Source organism: Trypanosoma grayi (assembly GCF_000691245.1).
Source record: "Trypanosoma grayi strain ANR4 Tgr_221_V1, whole genome shotgun sequence".
Taxonomy (NCBI): domain Eukaryota; phylum Euglenozoa; class Kinetoplastea; order Trypanosomatida; family Trypanosomatidae; genus Trypanosoma; species Trypanosoma grayi.
In genome coordinates this window covers 6,059-22,785 of record NW_008825840.1, presented here as the reverse complement: position 1 = coordinate 22,785, position 16,727 = coordinate 6,059, and the positions used below count along the sequence as shown (strand labels likewise).

Genomic DNA, 16,727 nt, shown 5'->3' with positions numbered 1-16,727 from the left:
CTTTGATGCATTGATGGTGGCGCTCTACCGGCTGGAGGAGGCGCGTACGGAATGCTACGCTCTGAAGAGAAAGGCTGCCGCCCATGATCGGGAGCTGGAGGCAGCAGCAGCAGCTCGTCGGTTTGCCGAAACTGGGGCTTCGAGCTTGTCACGGCTGCCGGCACCAGCGGGCACCGCATTAGTGGGGGGGTTTGAAATGGAGTCTCGTGCCTACGAGGTATACCTGACTGCTCTGCAGGAGCAGCGGCGCCTGCTGCTCCTGCTTAAGTCCATGTGGGGTGTACACGCCGTTCTGCTGCGGCTTTCTCAGGAACGCCACGCGGAACAGTACGCGGAACGACCGCTTAGTCTCTTCGTTGCACACAACGTATCGCTGCATCAGTGGGTGGATGCAAACAGTGCCCGGCCGACGCGGCACACTGCTGTCTTCTATGCACTCCCGCCGCACCGCAGCAATGAGTTGCCGTACGAGCAGCTGGAGGCCGTGCTAATTGCCAAGGCGAAGATGAGCGGCAGCACATTTGATGTTATCGACCTGCGCCCGCTGGCAGCCGGTGGGGCGCAACTTAGCGGCGGCGCCGTTCGATTCTCTGCGAATGGAGAGTTCATGTATGTCTGCTGTGGTACTACCGGCTGCGATGCGGAAGTGCGTGCGTCGACGTTGCGTATAGTAGACGCGCTGCGCAGTGGCCTGGGCGTTTCATCGTCCAACTGCTTCTGCTACTACGCGTCCCCGGATGCTGCCGCTACTGGGGGTGGGCTTGGATGGGCCGCTGTGGGGATTTGTGCGTGGGCGCTGGACGAGATGTCCTTCGACTCCGCTGCGGAGCGGCAGCGCTTCGTGTCGCACCTGCGCGAAGCGTACCGCACCTCTCTTCACCTCACACGCGCGGATGTGCAGAACTTCGCTGGTGAATGCGTAGAGATTGTCTCGCGGTCGCCGAGGCACGGCTCACCCAAGCGGCAGCTCGTCATCTCTTCGGGCGCTCTCCGCGCCCTCTCGGAGGACAACCGCGCGGCGTTGACGGCGTGGTACAACAACGGTGGCTGCGTCGTGCCGGATGTGACGACGGTTGAGCGCGTTGGTGGCTACTCGGTGGCGTCGATGATGATTGCCGTCGTGACGCATGGAGCAGAGACGCCGCCGCCAACCGCCCGCGGGCTTCTCGCATCCAGCGGCATCGGGCAGTGTGAATGAGCGGGTGGTGCGAGGTGTGGCTGCTGCTGATTTTGTTGCTGCCGCTTTCGCCACTTTATCCCTGCGGCGTTGTTTTGGTGTATGACGTCGGTGGATGTGTGAAGAAGGGGGACGGAGTGAGCCTGCTGGCTCATCCCTCTTGCGATACGTGCATATATATATATATATATATATGTCTGTGCGAGGGTGTGTTTTCTTTTTTCCTTTGTTTTCTTTGTTGGCGTGGTCGCGTCGGCCTCTGACGACGAAGACTGCCATCTGCGGATGGGCATCCAGAATGATGGGGGGCGGGGTTGCGTGTTCGTACACCATGCTCACCCCCCCGTCTGTGGATACATAAGCCCACCAATATCTCCCCTGACGCGCTGCTCTTTGTTCTTTCGGGGGTTTCCTCCCTCTTCTTGCAGTGGCCATCCAACGCCCCAGTAGCTAGGTATCACTGTAAAGCGCCCAGTGCACGTCTCTGGCGGAGAGTGTTTGACGATCGTCGCCCCGTATACGTATAGACACAGCGAGCTGTTGGTGTGTGTGCAGGTAAGGTGGAGACATGAGTGAGGTGCTTCTTGTCGTCCCCGCACCGCTGGTAGGGGCAGCAGGTGAGTCGGTGAGCCTTTTTTCCACCTTCTCCTCCCAGGTGGGCAGTGCTGCGTCTACGAGTGCGGGTGGCGCGCCGGACTGCCATGAGTCACCCGCCGCACTCTCGCTGCTGCAGGAGCAGGAGAGACACCAGCGCGCTGCACTGATGCTCGAGTTTGAGACGGCTTGCGCGGCAGTGCTCAAGTGGCGCGGCGCGATGGAGGTGCATCAGGCAAAGCAGCTGTTGCGCCGCCGCGCTGACGAAGTCTCAATGCAGGAGGCCGTGCTGCAGCACCGCATGTTCCGCCTTGCTCACCTGGAGCAGCGCTTCGGTATGCTTCCTGCTGGTGGTAGCCTCAGCTGCCGCGCGCTGCTGCAGGATGAGTTCTTTGAGCGGGAGTACGTCGCCCTGCAGCAGACACGGGAGATGTCCACGATTTGGCTCGAGTACATGTCGATGCGCCTGCGAGTTGACGCGACTGCCGCCGTCACCCCACCTGCGCTCCCGCAGCCCACATACATGGCCACAGATGAACGGTACAATTCTGTGCGCTCGCGACTCACACGTGTGCGGCGTCAGCTTGCGCACGTCTGCGACGCGGCGGAGGTGCTGAGCTTCACTCTCGACCATGAGGTGACGCAGGGGCTGCGTGCCACCGTGAGTAGTAGTGACAACAGCAGCAGCAACCACACGACGTACCCCGTTGCGGTGATGCAGTCTGCAGTGCAGCAGATTGATGAACTGCGTGGCCGCCTCTACACGGTGACGGAAAAGCAGCGCGAGACGGAGCAGATGCTGAGGAGTACCAGGCGAATGCTCACAGAGGAGAAGGAGCGCGCAGCCCAACTCCAGCGTGTTGCAGACGCAACAGAGGAGGCAGCAGCAGAGGTGGCGTCGCAGTGTCACCTTCGCCTTCCCAAACGTGAGCCACACGTGCAGCACGATGGGGCCCCGGAGGCTCAGCAGGAAGCCGCTCCAGAGACGTACACGACAAGGGTGTTGCAGGAGCTCCGCCGCACTGCAGTGACACTGGCGAAAGAGGTGGAGTGGCAGGGTGAGAGAATACAGCGGGAACTGCGGGGACGTGACGCCGTACTTGGAGTGGTGTGCGACAAGGTTGCGCAGTTGTCGGAACTCGTGCATCAGACCCGGGGCGTGGATAAGGAAGCGACGAGTGGGAGCGTCAAAATTGGGAATATTGCCGTGGTGCTGGATGATGCCATCGCGGGCCTGCTTTGCTTGAGGAACAATAAGAGTAGCATGAATCAAGTGGGTGCCCAGACGTTGCCTCAGCCTCTACCCGAAAACGCGGAGATCGCTTCACTGAAAGAGATGGTGGCGAACATGCGGGCAACAATCGAGTTCCTTTCGCGCGAGAAGAGCGAGAAGGATGTTAACACTAATAATGCCTCGTCTGTCATGCGCCACGTACCGGACACCGACTATAGCACGGACGTCCTGACGATGGCGCTGCGCCGTCTCGAGGAGGAGCGGAGTGAGAAGCTCCAACTGGAGCGCGTTCTCGAGGAGCGGCGGGGCCGCCAACCGTCGCGTGGGGGCCCTTCGTCTTTGCTTGGCCCCGCTGCTGCTGCTGGTGATGCCGGGGTTAGCCACGAGGACACGTTGATTCAGTCCGTTCACCGTCTCCGGGAGGCCAATACACTCCTGCAGGACGAACTGAAGCTGGAGCGTGAGGCGGTAGAGTCGTTGCGAGTGAAACTCGGCGATGCGGAGCGGTTTATGCGGGAGCTGCAGAAGCAATGCCGCCGCCTGCGCCAGAGTGGCCGCTTCGACACTTACGAAGTCGTCGAGCAATCCGGAAGTGACGAGGACGACGACGATGACGATGACAGCGGCACCGACAGCGAGGGCGATGGGGGTGGCGCTCCTGCTCCGAGGGACGGACGCGTGGAAGACGCTCTGGGAGGCGTCCCGTTAAGCAACGAGTGGTGGGCCGGACGCCGCCACCGCAGCAGCAGCAGCAGCATCAGTGGCAGCAACAACAGCAAGGACAAGGACGAGCTTGCTCCTAGTAACGCCCCCTTCTCCGGTTCGTCGCCGTCGAGTGCCGCCTCGTGTTCGTTGGCGTCGCTGCACCAAATTGCACAGCCACTCTTCCTGCTGCCGCGGGAGCAGCAGCGCACATGCCTGCGGGACCAGCGACAGCTTGCGGCGACGCTGCGTGGCGTGCACGGCCTTTTCGTCTGCACGCTCGCCATGAGCAAGGAGCGGCATCGGTCTCGGTGTGACTTGCACGACGTCGCGAACGCTTTCGTCGGCTGTGGTGTCTCGCTGCACGCATTCTTCAGAACCACCGGCCCGTCTGCGCAGCTGGCGCGCCACGTGGCAGTGCTGTACCCGCTCCCGCCCGCGTTGGCACACCGGCTGCCCGCGGCCCAGCTGCTGCAACGCCTCAAACGCTGCCAAACAGCGCCGCACCGCGGCACGAGCATCAGGAGTAATGAAAGCGCTGGCGTCGTGCAGCTATTCGATCTTCGCGAGGAGCTCCAATCCGCCGGGAAGTATCTGCGCGGCTGCATGGATCTGTGCCTCTCACAGGACGGCCGGTTTCTCTATGCGCTGACCTCCGCCGACGCCGATGCCGTGGCGCGACTGTGCGCACCGGATTGCCTCGACATTCCCGCGAATCGCCGCTTCCGCTTTTGCAGCTCACTTGTGGAAGGGAAGGCGGGCACTGGAGGGAGGAGCAACAGTAACAGCACCGGTGAGGCCGACGGGGCGCTGCCGATGGACATGCTGGGCTGGTGCGGGCGTGGTGGAATCTGCGCGTGGGCGATGGAATGCATGCACTTTGAAACCCCGGCGGAGGAGCTGCGGTTCGAGCGGCACCTGCGCAGCGAGTACCGCCTCGTCATGCGCTTGACTGCGAAGGAGGTGCGGAGCTTCGTTGGCGGCAGTGTGGAGCTGTTGGGCCTGACGCCTGTCGGCAAGGTGGTGCCGCGACTGTTCATGTCCGTTGCCGCCTTCGAGGCGCTCACGCCGGGGCACCGTGTGCAGCTGTTGCAGTGGTACGGCGGACAGCAGGGCGTCTCGGTGCTGAGCGTTGGTAACATAGAGCGTCTGACGGGCGCCCCGCTCCGACGCTTCATTGCCGTGGTGCAGTGGCACGGCCGCGTGCCGCTGTCCAAAACGCCACCGCAAGAGACACTCAAGCTGTTTGGTATTCAAAAGAGCTAGGGACAGTAATAGTCGAGATACTGTACTGCTATATCGTAATGAGTATGTAGTAATTCTTATGTTATAGTGCTATTTGCGTTTAAAAAAAAATCCTGCGTGTGTTTTTATCATTTTGCCCTCATTCGTCTTGCTTATTTACTGAGGTTGTCGTTGTTGTTTCGTGACGCCGTCAGGTGGCTTCTCTCCGGCCCTTTTCGTTGCTTATTTGTGTCACCCCTAGCACGCCGGCGCGAGGGGAGCATTATTGCTTGCCCTTTCACACACTTCTTGAACTAGGTGCCAGCTGGAGCTCATGGCAACCAACGAGGTGCTTCTGCAGATCTTCACCAGCACCCTCTCCCCCGACAAGGTCCGCCGCGAGCAGGCGGAGGCGGCCCTTACACAAATCTCCGCGGATCCACAACTGATCGTTCAGATCATCCACTTCGCATGCCAGCAGCTCCCGCAGGACGTTGGCGCGGAGGTGCACCACGCGCAGCACGCTGCCGCCATTCGTGTGCGCAACGTACTAGGGCGCAGCGACTGGAACCGCCAGTCGTACTTCACCGCCGACGTGAAGGCGGCGGTGCGCGGGTGCATTGTTCCGCTGCAGTGTGAACCGCATGTGTCAGAGCGAATTCGCCGGCAGCTGCTCGCCACCACACAGGAGCTCGTCAGTTACGATTTTCCGCGGCAGTGGCCGACCCTGATGCCGCAGCTCACGTCTATACTCGACGCGTCTGTGGTGAACCTTCGCGTCGCGGCAGACGTGTCGCAGGTGCGGGAGGCTGCGACGCTGCGGCTCAAGGGTGCCCTCGGCGTGCTACGTGCCTGCTGCAAGTACTACCAGAACCCCATGACCATGGAGGCTGATACCATGGATGAGTTTGCCGACTCCCTCTGCCCGTCGCTGGTGTCTCTCATAGAGCTGCTGGTGGGCGTCTGGACGCAGGAGCTGATGGTGCAGCAGCAGCAGCAGCAACAACAACAACAAGGAAATGATGGCATCGGTGGTTCCTGTGGGAATGGGCCCATCTCATTCACAGTCTCTGCGTGGCACACGGAACTCTCGCATTGCCTGCGCATTGCCCTAAAGTGTATTGATTCCCTCGTCAGTGTCCGCTGGCCACAGTACCTCTGTGACCTAAATGCGGTGGATCGTTTGTGCCAAGGTTGCATTGGACAGCTGCTCGACGCAACGCACGCGACACTTCTCCCACTCTACCGCCAACGCATTCCCGTCAATGATGGCGATGATTCCGACATGTTCTCATTGTTTCACGAGTCGGCAGTGTGGAAGCTTCTGAAGTGGGTGGAATGCTTGTGCCACACGCTTCTGAAGGAACTCATGTTCCCCAAGGAGTGTGAGCGCCGCGCACAAGCGGCAGCCAGACACTTCTGCGAACACCACCTGCTGCGGATTGTGCAGCAGGCACTCGACCTTGTGCGGTGGCACGCGGCCCCGCGGCTCCTCACTTCGAAGGCGTACATCATGGCACTCGAGATCCTCACGTTCGCAGTGAACAGGCGGGCGGCGTACCGCGACATCATCGCCCCACACGTGGAGGAGCTCATCAAGGGCCTCATCTTCCCCCGCCTTGCCTTCTCTGCGCAGGACGCGGAGATATGGGAGCTTAACCCCGTCGAGTTCGTGCGGCAGCAGACAAGCCCCACGGGAGACCTGTTCAACGCAAAGGTGGTCTCCGTGGGTCTTCTTATGTCGCTCACGGTGCCGACAAAGTCGTTTCACAACGCGGCGATGATGAACGATGTCATGCAGTACGTGCTGCAGCAGCTCGCAACCCATGTGGAGGCGGCGTCGCGTGGGGACCTGGCGGCTGCTCGCGTCGTGGACGCCGCGCTCTTCACCGTCTACCACTTGAACAAGACCCTCGCCGCGATGGACCTGGGTGACGATAGGGTGGAGTGGGTGCTCACCAGCTACGTGTTGCCTGTGGCGAGGGGCCCGATCGGATTCCTGCGTGCTCGCAGTGTGCTCGTGCTGAGCGTGCTCGCGCCCAAGATACGGTGGAGCAGCCCACAGAGTTTTCAGAACGTCCTCGCGGCGGTGCTGCCGCTCCTGCAGGACGCGGAGATGCCGGTGCGCATTCAGACATGCACGTCGCTGGCGCCGCTCATATGTCACCGCTACGCGCGGGACGTTGTCACACCGTGCATCGGCGACATTATTCAGCATTACTTCAGCGCCATGCACCTCATGGACAACGAGGGGGTCGTGCGTACGCTGCGCAGGACAATGAAGCATTACCGTGACAGTCTCTCGCAGTGGGCACTGCAGCTCACCGATATGCTGGTACACCACTTTGAGCAGGTGCTGCGGCGCACCATAGCCGCGGAGCACAATGATGACGCCATGCCGACGACGTTTAGCTTCGACAAGAGTGCAGATAAGCATGACCCGCTCAATGGCGATGATGGCGGTGTTACCGACTCCATCATGGTCGCCGACGAAATTCTGGAGACCCTCACAACACTCGTGCTTGCACTTCCTCACCACAGCAATACTGTGTCCGCAGCGCAGATGGAAGGCAACCTGCTGCTGCAGATTCAGCAGCGCACCGCGCCTTTATTGTTCGCCGTGCTCTCCAAGGAGTGTGGAAGCAGCTTCGGCTTCATGGATGCCGCGCTGAAGCTGCTTACCACAATGCTCTCTCAGAGCTCTGCCGTGGCGCCACCCACGTGGCGGCTGCTTCTGTGTCTCCACCGCCTCGTGGTGGAGGGTGCAGTCGACTACTTTGACGAGATGCTGCCCCCGCTAGACAACTACGTTTGTGTGGCTCCCGCGCTTTTCCTTCTATCTCCCATGAACGATCTGTGCGAGGTGCCGGAGTTCGCTGTGAATCTCGCTTCCGTGACACCGGCTCAGGTCGTCAGCACAATGTGTGACGCAGTGCTGAACAGCAGTGATGCCCTGAGCATGCGCGAGGTCTCTGCCGTCCCTAAGGTGTACGACTCCATCCTCCAGAACTTGTGGCAGCTCGAGCAGCAGAATGAGAGCCGCGCAATGACAACAACAGTAGCAAACAGTCTCGTTGAGTACATTACACAGACTGTGCTGCGGGTGCTAAATGACTTATCCGGCCGGAAGAAGCGTCACCGCACATTAACTGTGTTGTTTGCCAACAGCATCCTTTCTGCGGTGTTGGCAAACACTGCTCTCACTGTCGCGACGCTCACTGCCTCCGGCGCCCTCTTGCCGTTCTTCGTTCATTACATTCAGCTGGTGCAAGGAGAGGCGATGCAGACAATGCTGCGCTCTTACGATCACCGTCTGTTTGTGATGGCCATTGCGGCGCTTGTGCGGCTGCTGGCTGGACAAGCGGAGCTGGTGTGCGGTGTGGATGAGGCGCTGTGCCATGTGCTGCAGAGCGGTGTGTTGTTAACTTACAGCCAGAAGGAAGGAAATCTCGCTGCAATGGAGCTGAAGAGACGGTCAGCGCCCCACGGTGCCAACGGCGACGACGAGGAGGCGGAGGAGTGGAGCGATGATGATGACGACAGTGACGACGATGACGACGGTGATGATGATGATGAGGAGGAGGATGGTATGGACTCTGAATGGGACGACGAGGATGAGGATGAGGACGAGGATGCACCTGGGGATGCGTCCGCGTTGGCAAACAGCAGTCACTTGCAGGCGCTACTCATGGCAACACGCGATGCGCGTCTCAGATCGGCTTCCGCTGGTGAAGGGGACGACGTGGATGATGATGATGATGAAGAGAATCTTCTTGATGAGAACGACTTCGTGAGCCCTATTGACACGTGCAACGCGTGGTCCGTGCTGCTGGACACTGTTAATCACACGGCTGCTACTGCCACTGCTCTAGCGGGTTCATCCACGCGTTTCTTCCAGCTTCTGAAAGACGCCGCCGCCCAACAGCAACTGGAGTCGATTCTGCAAGTGAGTAGCATGATGGGGCGACTCATGGAGGCCCGCAAGAAGCGGCACACGACTGCTGCTGCTGGAGCTACTGATGCTGCAGAACCATCCCCTAACGCGTAACGACTTGAGGTCTTCTGAGGTACATGCCAGTATGGTTTTTAAGTGTTTGATAGGCAAGGCGAGACGAAAGCGAAGGAGTGGGAACCATAATAAGTGTGTGCATTCTATTCCGGTACTCCTGTAGCATGCGGGTGGGAAGTCCTTTTTTTTTCTTGTTTTCTTTCTCTTTGTGTGTGTTGCTAGTGCCGTATGCTTCTGTTTTTTTTTTTTTCTTCTTTGCTCTTATTTTTGAATGCCACCCCGCTCATTTGGGGCGGGAGCGAAGGAAGATAAGGAAGAGCATCAAACAATAAGAAGTCAGCAAGGCCCTTCCTCTCCAGAAGTCTCACGCCTTCTGCCGCGGGTTGTGAACAGTTCTTTTTCATTTCGTTCTCGCTCACCTGGAATATATATACAAACACACACATATATATATATATAGTGACGGGTCCATGTGGCTGTCAAGCCCAACGTGTCTTCAACGCTTCTCTCGGATGCTGGAACGTTGGATCGGGCTTGGCATCACCATCGTTCTCATTCTGGGCTGTAGCCTCGTGATGCTGTTGCACCTGCACATCCCTGTGTTGAGTGCCTCGCCGTCCATCGTGGATGTTCTCCTCACTACGCTGTTTCTGCTGGCGCTAACTATGACACTGCTGTCGCTGTTTGCCGTTGCCGCCGTTGACCCGGGGACGGTGCCACGGTGGTTTGGTGAGGCCCGCATTGAGGAGTTTGTGCGCGAGGTGCTGGCGGAGGTCGTGCGGCAGGGCGGCGCAAAGGCGACAGATAAAGCCAGTGCAACAGGCAACGACATGGACAGTGGCAGCGGCAGTGGGATGGGAAGAGCTAGCCAGGGCCTTGCAAGACAGCAACAGGTGTGGCTGGCGGAGAATGCGCAAAATGCCAACCAAGCACTCGAAGCGGCGCAGGAAATGCGAATGGGACATGGTAGAAATGATGGCGTCAGCAATGTGCCGATCTCCGTTGAGGTTGCAGAGGATGCCGATGATGATGATGATGTTTTGGTTGTGGAACGTCAGCAACAGAGACAAACGCTGGCGGGAGGCTTAGTTCGAAATCGTCGTCGTGAGAGGCAGGACGACTCGAAGGAGCTGTGGATGCCGCACAGGAATGTGTTCCTGGTGGCCGCCGACGCTCTTGTCGCACTGAACCGCTCTCCCGAAAGCTTCGAGCAGGAAGTGTCGTTCCTGCTTGGCGGCGCCCGCCGCTGCCGCTTCTGCCGCCTCTACAAACTAATGGAGACACACCACTGCTCGCGCTGCCGTCGCTGCGTGTACCAGATGGATCACCACTGCCCGTGGATCGGCCAATGCGTGGGCCACGACAACCACAAATACTTCCTCCTGTTTATCGCCTACCTTACCGTCACCGCGGGTGTGGCAACGCTGCACGTTGTGGTTACGGCGCGGGCTGGGCGCGTGAATCTCGTTGCTGAGAGTTTATCGCCCTTGTTCCTCTTTTCGCTCATCCTGGCCGGCTCATTCGCGCTGGTGCTATTCGCCTTTTTCGTGCAGGACATCTGGAACCTGGGGAGGGGACAGTCAACGCTGGAATTGCTGCGGCGCGAGGAGCGAGGCATCCGGGCGCAGCGGCGTCGTGGGCCGTACGCGATGCTGCTGGAGGACGAAGATGAGAGCGGATCAGGGATGCGCCGCTGCAGTTCTCGGAATTTTCGCCGCGTGTATGGTGGCGGCGCGGTGCTGCCGTGGTGGTTCCTGCCAGTGCCCCCACAGCACCCGTCGCCGCGGGAGCAGGAGGAGGCGTTCTGGGCCACACACCGCGCACTGCTGCTGCACCAGCTGCGCGCAATTGCGGACGCGGAGCAGGAAGGGGGCGGCGGCGAGGAGGAGGAGGAGGAGGGGGAAGCATAAAACCAGCCGCGCAGCCTCACGGTTTGTTGCGGACGCAAACACCCACAAAAACAACAAAACAAACGGAAACGGCCCAGAACGTCAAATGAAACAGGAAGAAGCAAAGGAAACCCATCGTCGGAACGACAGCGAAGAGCAGAAGAAAATGCGAATGGGACGCGTCCAAGAACAGTGGCATTTCCTCCATTGGAGACAGAACATGAGATTTGGGAGTGGGAGGACTTATCGTTACTCCATGAGGTTGCTGTGTGTGTGTTTGTGTGTGTGGAGGTGCCGTGGTTGAACGGTGCGACAAGAGTTGTATTTTGTGTATCACACCTAGGTGCGGGGATGTGCATGGCTGCGTGAGGGCGGAGGGAGGAGGGGGCGTGCGAAACTGAGGGGGCTGAGTTATTGTTCTTCTGTTTGTTTCGTTGCACAGCAACCGCAACACGTCTTCTTTTGGAGTGTGCAGTGCGTGGGCTGCCGTACAACTGCTGTGTGTTGCTTCGCGNGTTGCACAGCAACCGCAACACGTCTTCTTTTGGAGTGTGCAGTGCGTGGGCTGCCGTACAACTGCTGTGTGTTGCTTCGCGACACGCATCTTATATATTTGGCTCGGCGCACCCCCTCCCCCTCACTTTATCTCTCTCTCTTTCACACACACACGCACACACAAACACACTTCCACACACCACTGCGGAAGGCAGGAAGCCACACCTACACACATCGCCTAATAGAATACACACCCGTCTTTCTTGTTGTTTATTTCTCACCCACGAGAGTAAGCGAAGACAGAAGACACACTCATACCCCCCGGATTCCACGCTCACAGTGATCGCGGCGTACTCATTTTACATCGAATATTGGGGTGAAGGAAGCAATAGGTTGAAAACAAGAAGGAAAATCAGAGAACAGAGGGGGAACAGACAATGCCACTCCACAGCGTTATTGCATCATTTGTTGACCAGGGCTCCGACACCATCACGGCCTCTGTGCTCTCTTGCTTAGCGTCCAGCCTCAATGAGCCCGGTGTCGCGCAGGCACTCATAGAGCGGCACCGGCCCGTCTGCAAGGATGTAATGTCGCGGCTCGTGGCCGTCGCCAACGACAATGGCAAGAACCCCAACGCACGCATTATGGCACTGGAGTGCCTCTATGCCTTGTCGCATGTCCCCAACAGTGAATTTCGCTGCGGGGATCTCCTCGACGCTGTCCAGAAGCTGAATGAATCGTTTGAGGAGTTTTTAGAGACGCAGGCAACAACGGCTGTTGATCAGCAACACGAAATGCTGACGGTGCTTCTATTCCGCTGCAGCGGTTACACGGGGCTCAAGGCAGGTGATTTGCTGCAGCAGCTGTACAGCGGCGACGACACACGCCTCGTCTTCACACTGCAGACGATCATCCAGAATCGCTCCCTTGAGTGGGAAATTGTGCACGCCTCTGTTCGCTGCATGTACGAACTGACAACACCTGTCAGCTACTTTGCCGCCCCTGACGAGGACCACCCCGTCGAGACGACAAAGATAACCGCCTTTCAGGACAAAATCACGGTGTTGCTCATACACCTATCGCAACGCACCGCGCTGCGTGATTTATTCAACGAACTCAGCGCACGTTGGGCCCTTGCCATGGCTGACGGCCAACTTGCCCCGATCTTGGAGGGCCAGGCGCCCGTAACCCCTGCCGTGCGCGACGGTCCGGCGATGAACTTCTTGGTGGTGTTCCGCTACGTGGCAGCGATGCTACTGAATGTTGCCGACTTCTGCGAGCGTATGGAACTCGTGCGCAGCTACCAAGAGTCTTTTATCGTGCAGCACCAGAGCTTCCTCGGCGGAACACTGATTCCTTTCGTGCGCCTCGCCCTCCGCTGCTGGGAGTCTACAAAAGATACCACACACGAGTCGCAGAATAATCTCTTCATGAACGTCGCCATCGCGGCGATGCGGCTGTTGCGCTTTGCTCTCTACCGTGTCTCGCAGGAGCTGCAGCAACCACTCGCCGCAGCGCTGGCGGCGCTGGCACGGCACGTGCAGGCGCTGGAGCCGCAGCTCTGCACAGAGTACGTTGGCATGCTCGTGCTTGTGCTTGCAGTGGAGGCATTGTGCAACGCGAACGCCGCCAACGTCCCCGCCATCGCACCAGACTTTACCGCGCTGGTGGCACAGATATCAACCGACAAGAACCCGCTTCGCCCAGGTGCTCAGTTCACAGCGGCGCAGGCATTCACGTACTGCCTCGCAAACGAGACTTCGACGTACTGCACGCCTGACAACGAGTCCGTCGCGTTGCTGCGGCAGAAGCTGCACGACGAGGACGCGGAGACGATCAACGAAGCCACAATGGCCATTCAGGCACTGGAGGAGCAGCTCGGCATGCTGCAGTCGCTCATGATGGAGCTGGCGCTGGGGCAACTGCTTGGTGATCTCTGCCTGCTCGTTCCATTCGGGGCAGCGCCCGACGGCAGCGGGGGCACCACTGCACCCCCGCACGCCGCAAAGGTGGGTAGTGCCCATGAGGACGCGAACGAACAAGTGCAGAAACAGAAGAAAACGAAGAAGACAAAGCATCCGGCTAACTATGTGTGCATGTTGACGAAGAAGCTGATGCGGGAGCCAGTGGTGCTGCGCAACGGCCACCACTTTGAGCTCGACGCTCTGCAGGAGGTAGTAGACCGCGTCGGCCACGTTGACCCGCTCACCGGCGAGGCATTTCAGGACGAGCTGCAAGTGGACATGAATCTGCAGCAGGAGATTGCACGGTACCGGGTGGAGATGGCTGCGCGCGGGAAGACGGAGGCGTGACACACGGGCACACCCATGCAGGCACAAGACATGATACACAACGCTCATTTGCATGCACTGAAACAAACACACGCACACCGATATATATATATATTTATTTATACATATCGCAAGAGGAATGGGATTTGCTGAAGGATGTTTGTGCTGCGGTTACGTGTAAATGTCTTTCCCCACTGTTTCGCAATCTCCACGCGAGTGAAGTGCAATTGAATGTTTTTTTGTTTGGTTGTTTTCATTTAGTTTTCATGTTTTTTTTTTTTTTGTTTTGTTTTTATTGTGTTTTTCCCGTGTTAGTTTGTTTGTTGATTGTTTTATTGTCTTGTTTACCCGACGGATGGGCTAACAGCGGCGGGGCGGTGATGGCGGCGGGGCGTTGGGGCGAGGGTCCATGCGGGGACCGGAACACAAAGCAACGAGAGAAAACAAAAACAAAAGACCACAGAGAGAGAGTGTGTGTGAGAGAGAGAGAGAGAGGAGGGGGAAAGCAGCAGAGAAAAAAAACACAACAACAACAACAACAACAACAACAACGAAAGAAAAAAAAAAAGGGCACAAAAGAGGAACAATAACCCCTCGATAGCAACGAAGACAAAGGAAGGGAAATTAAGAAAGGAGTAGTCGAGGGCGAAGGATGATAAAAAAAAAAAAAAGGAAGACAGAAAGAGAGGAAGAACAAAATGAGGGAAAGGAAGAAGGAGCGATAGCCGGAAGGGGGTATAACGGTGAGATACACTGGCAGAGAGAACAGAGAGAGGGAGAACAGAGATGATGATTAGTGGACGACCGGAGATGTGACATCGTGTGAACAGAAACGACACAAAAGGAAAGAAAAGAGAGGTACGATAAGGCGGTCAGGCGCATCTTGGTGGCGGTGGGTGGGCGAAATTCCACACTACGTGTCGTCCGTATATATCGACGCATGTGCGTGTTTTCCTTGCTGCGTACTGCCGCTGCTGCTGGTTTCTGTGTGGCGGCTGTTGGTGGTGGCGGCGCGGCTCTGCGTTGTGCCTCTTGTCTGTGCACCCCACGCGTATTCGTCTCCCCACGCCCACCCTTCACTCGGACACCCAGCAGCAGCAGCAGCAGCAGCGACAAGGCGGAATAAAACATGGATACGGGGGAAGCCTTGCTGTACAGCGGGGAAGCGCACAGCGGCGTGGTCGTTATTCTTCACCTTTTAAAACATTTTTTTTTGTCTTTTCGTTCCGTGTGTATTCTTGGTGGGAGAGGGACACACACACACACACGCAGAGAGACAGACACAGACAGCGAGACAGAGGTGCCGTTTCTGCGCCTTGTGGCGGTGGTGCTCTTTCTTNGTCGTTATTCTTCACCTTTTAAAACATTTTTTTTTGTCTTTTCGTTCCGTGTGTATTCTTGGTGGGAGAGGGACACACACACACACACACACACACACGCAGAGAGACAGACACAGACAGCGAGACAGAGGTGCCGTTTCTGCGCCTTGTGGCGGTGGTGCTCTTTCTTTGGGGAATTGTACTAGGACTACGGGATGCGAAGAATACACACGACACCCCTCCCCCTCCCTTAAGTCTGCAGAAGCACAAACGCAGAGAGAGAGAGAGAGAGAGAGAGAGAGAGAGAAAACGACCGCCAAGTCGTTCTCCCTTCCTCTCTCTGCCTGATCACGGCAGCCCGCTTCGTTTCTTCAAGTCGTCCATCACGTATGCATCGGGGGATGCGTACATCTCACGCACGCATACAACAACGCCGCGGGCGGCTACCAGAACGCGTACACGCATGTAAACCTTTGAACATGCCTGCTGTTGGCTGGCCTTCTCTCCTTTCCGGCAGGCACATCTGTCCCCTCCTCCTTCTTTGTTTTTGTTGTCCTCCACCGCCGCGTTGCTGTGGCACTGGAAGAATACAGTTAGCTCTTAAAATTGAGACAGGACAGGTGTGGGAACGGCGCTTCACACTTTTGGGATATATAGGCAGCAGTACGGACGGGGCCGACGGAGATCCAGCTACCCACGCAACGCAGGAGAGCACAGAAAGGGTCACACACCCGCCCACACAGCTAAGAAACAAACAAAACAAAGTAAAAAAAAACCCGTAGGTAAAAACAACAACAACAACAACACACGGAAGGAAAACGAAAAGACAAAAAAAAACTATGACGTTGCGCGCCTTCAGTGTTGTTGCTGCTGCGTGGGCCCTTGTGGCGCCGCTGCTGCTGTTGTTGACGACCTCCACGCCTTCCGCACTGGCGGAGGAGGTCCCCAGAATGACGCCGAGCCAGCACCACCGCACATCGGAGCGCGTGATTGAGCACCACTCCTTCACGCCGCCGCTGCTGCGCAACTACTACGGCGAGGACGAGCTCCATCACTGGGCGATCAGCGGCACCACCGTCATAACAGACCAGTACGTCCGCCTCACCGCCGACCGCGGCGGCCAGATTGGCCACCTGTGGAACACCGAGCCAATCGATTTGCCGTCCTTTGAGGTCGTCGTCGGCTTCCACGTGCACGGCAGCGGCAGCGGCGCCGATGGATTTGCACTCTGGATCACCACCGACGTGCCGAAGACGAATGGGCCGCTGATGGGTCGGCCGATGGCCTTCACGGGCCTCGGGTTCGTCTTCGACACGTACGACAATGACGGGCAACGCGACAACCCGGCGGTGTATGTGCTCTACAACGACGGCAGCAAGCCGAACAGGCAGTACAACCCGCAGAATGATTTCAACGGAGAATATGTGGGGAACTGCCAGTACGCCTTCCGCCAGTCGAACGGACTTCTGTCAACTGCACGAGTGCGGTACGAAAATGGCGTGGTGAGTCTCTACCTATCACGTGCCGGCGAGACGGACGAGGTGACATGCACCACAGTCTCCGATGTTCGTCTAGATACGGGAAAGGTAAACTACTACATCGGCTTGAGCGCTGAAACGGGCGGCGTCACGGACAACCACGATATTATATTTCTCCACACCATGCCCATCGAGGGGGTGAAGTACGATCACGATGTCTTCGCAGCACCCAAAACTTCGGAGGAAGGAACGAGGTACCATCATCTCGATCCGCTTCCCGTTCACGTTGATGAGGACGAGGAGCACCACCTGCCA

General features: G+C 58.0%; 6 protein-coding genes across 6 annotated transcripts in view; all 6 read left to right on the top strand.

Annotated features, from left to right (window-relative positions):
• Positions 1-196: 196 nt before the first annotated feature.
• On the top strand, positions 197-1,198 carry DQ04_02211080 (hypothetical protein; the record flags this gene model as incomplete). Its single annotated transcript, XM_009311643.1, has 1 exon — positions 197-1,198. One exon carries the CDS (start codon positions 197-199, stop codon positions 1,196-1,198), a length of 1,002 nt encoding a protein of 333 aa, XP_009309918.1.
• Positions 1,199-1,745: 547 nt separating this feature from the next.
• DQ04_02211070 (hypothetical protein) lies at positions 1,746-4,973 on the top strand (the record flags this gene model as incomplete). The annotated part of the gene is made up of 1 exon (XM_009311642.1): positions 1,746-4,973. The coding sequence occupies one exon, from the start codon at positions 1,746-1,748 to the stop codon at positions 4,971-4,973; it is 3,228 nt and encodes a 1,075-aa protein (XP_009309917.1).
• A 292-nt stretch (positions 4,974-5,265) lies between these two features.
• On the top strand, positions 5,266-8,979 carry DQ04_02211060 (importin-7; the record flags this gene model as incomplete). The annotated part of the gene is made up of 1 exon (XM_009311641.1): positions 5,266-8,979. The coding sequence occupies one exon, from the start codon at positions 5,266-5,268 to the stop codon at positions 8,977-8,979; it is 3,714 nt and encodes a 1,237-aa protein (XP_009309916.1).
• A 473-nt stretch (positions 8,980-9,452) lies between these two features.
• DQ04_02211050 (putative zinc-binding protein) lies at positions 9,453-10,850 on the top strand (the record flags this gene model as incomplete). Its single annotated transcript, XM_009311640.1, has 1 exon — positions 9,453-10,850. The coding sequence occupies one exon, from the start codon at positions 9,453-9,455 to the stop codon at positions 10,848-10,850; it is 1,398 nt and encodes a 465-aa protein (XP_009309915.1).
• Positions 10,851-11,761: 911 nt separating this feature from the next.
• On the top strand, positions 11,762-13,636 carry DQ04_02211040 (hypothetical protein; the record flags this gene model as incomplete). The annotated part of the gene is made up of 1 exon (XM_009311639.1): positions 11,762-13,636. The coding sequence occupies one exon, from the start codon at positions 11,762-11,764 to the stop codon at positions 13,634-13,636; it is 1,875 nt and encodes a 624-aa protein (XP_009309914.1).
• A 2,137-nt stretch (positions 13,637-15,773) lies between these two features.
• The window catches only part of DQ04_02211030 (putative lectin), a gene marked incomplete at both ends in the record, with an annotated part of 1,206 nt that continues 252 nt past the window's right edge, over positions 15,774-16,727 (top strand). The window contains one exon of the mRNA XM_009311638.1: positions 15,774-16,727. This exon is cut by the window's right edge and continues 252 nt beyond it. Coding sequence (XP_009309913.1) covers positions 15,774-16,727 — 954 coding nt within the window.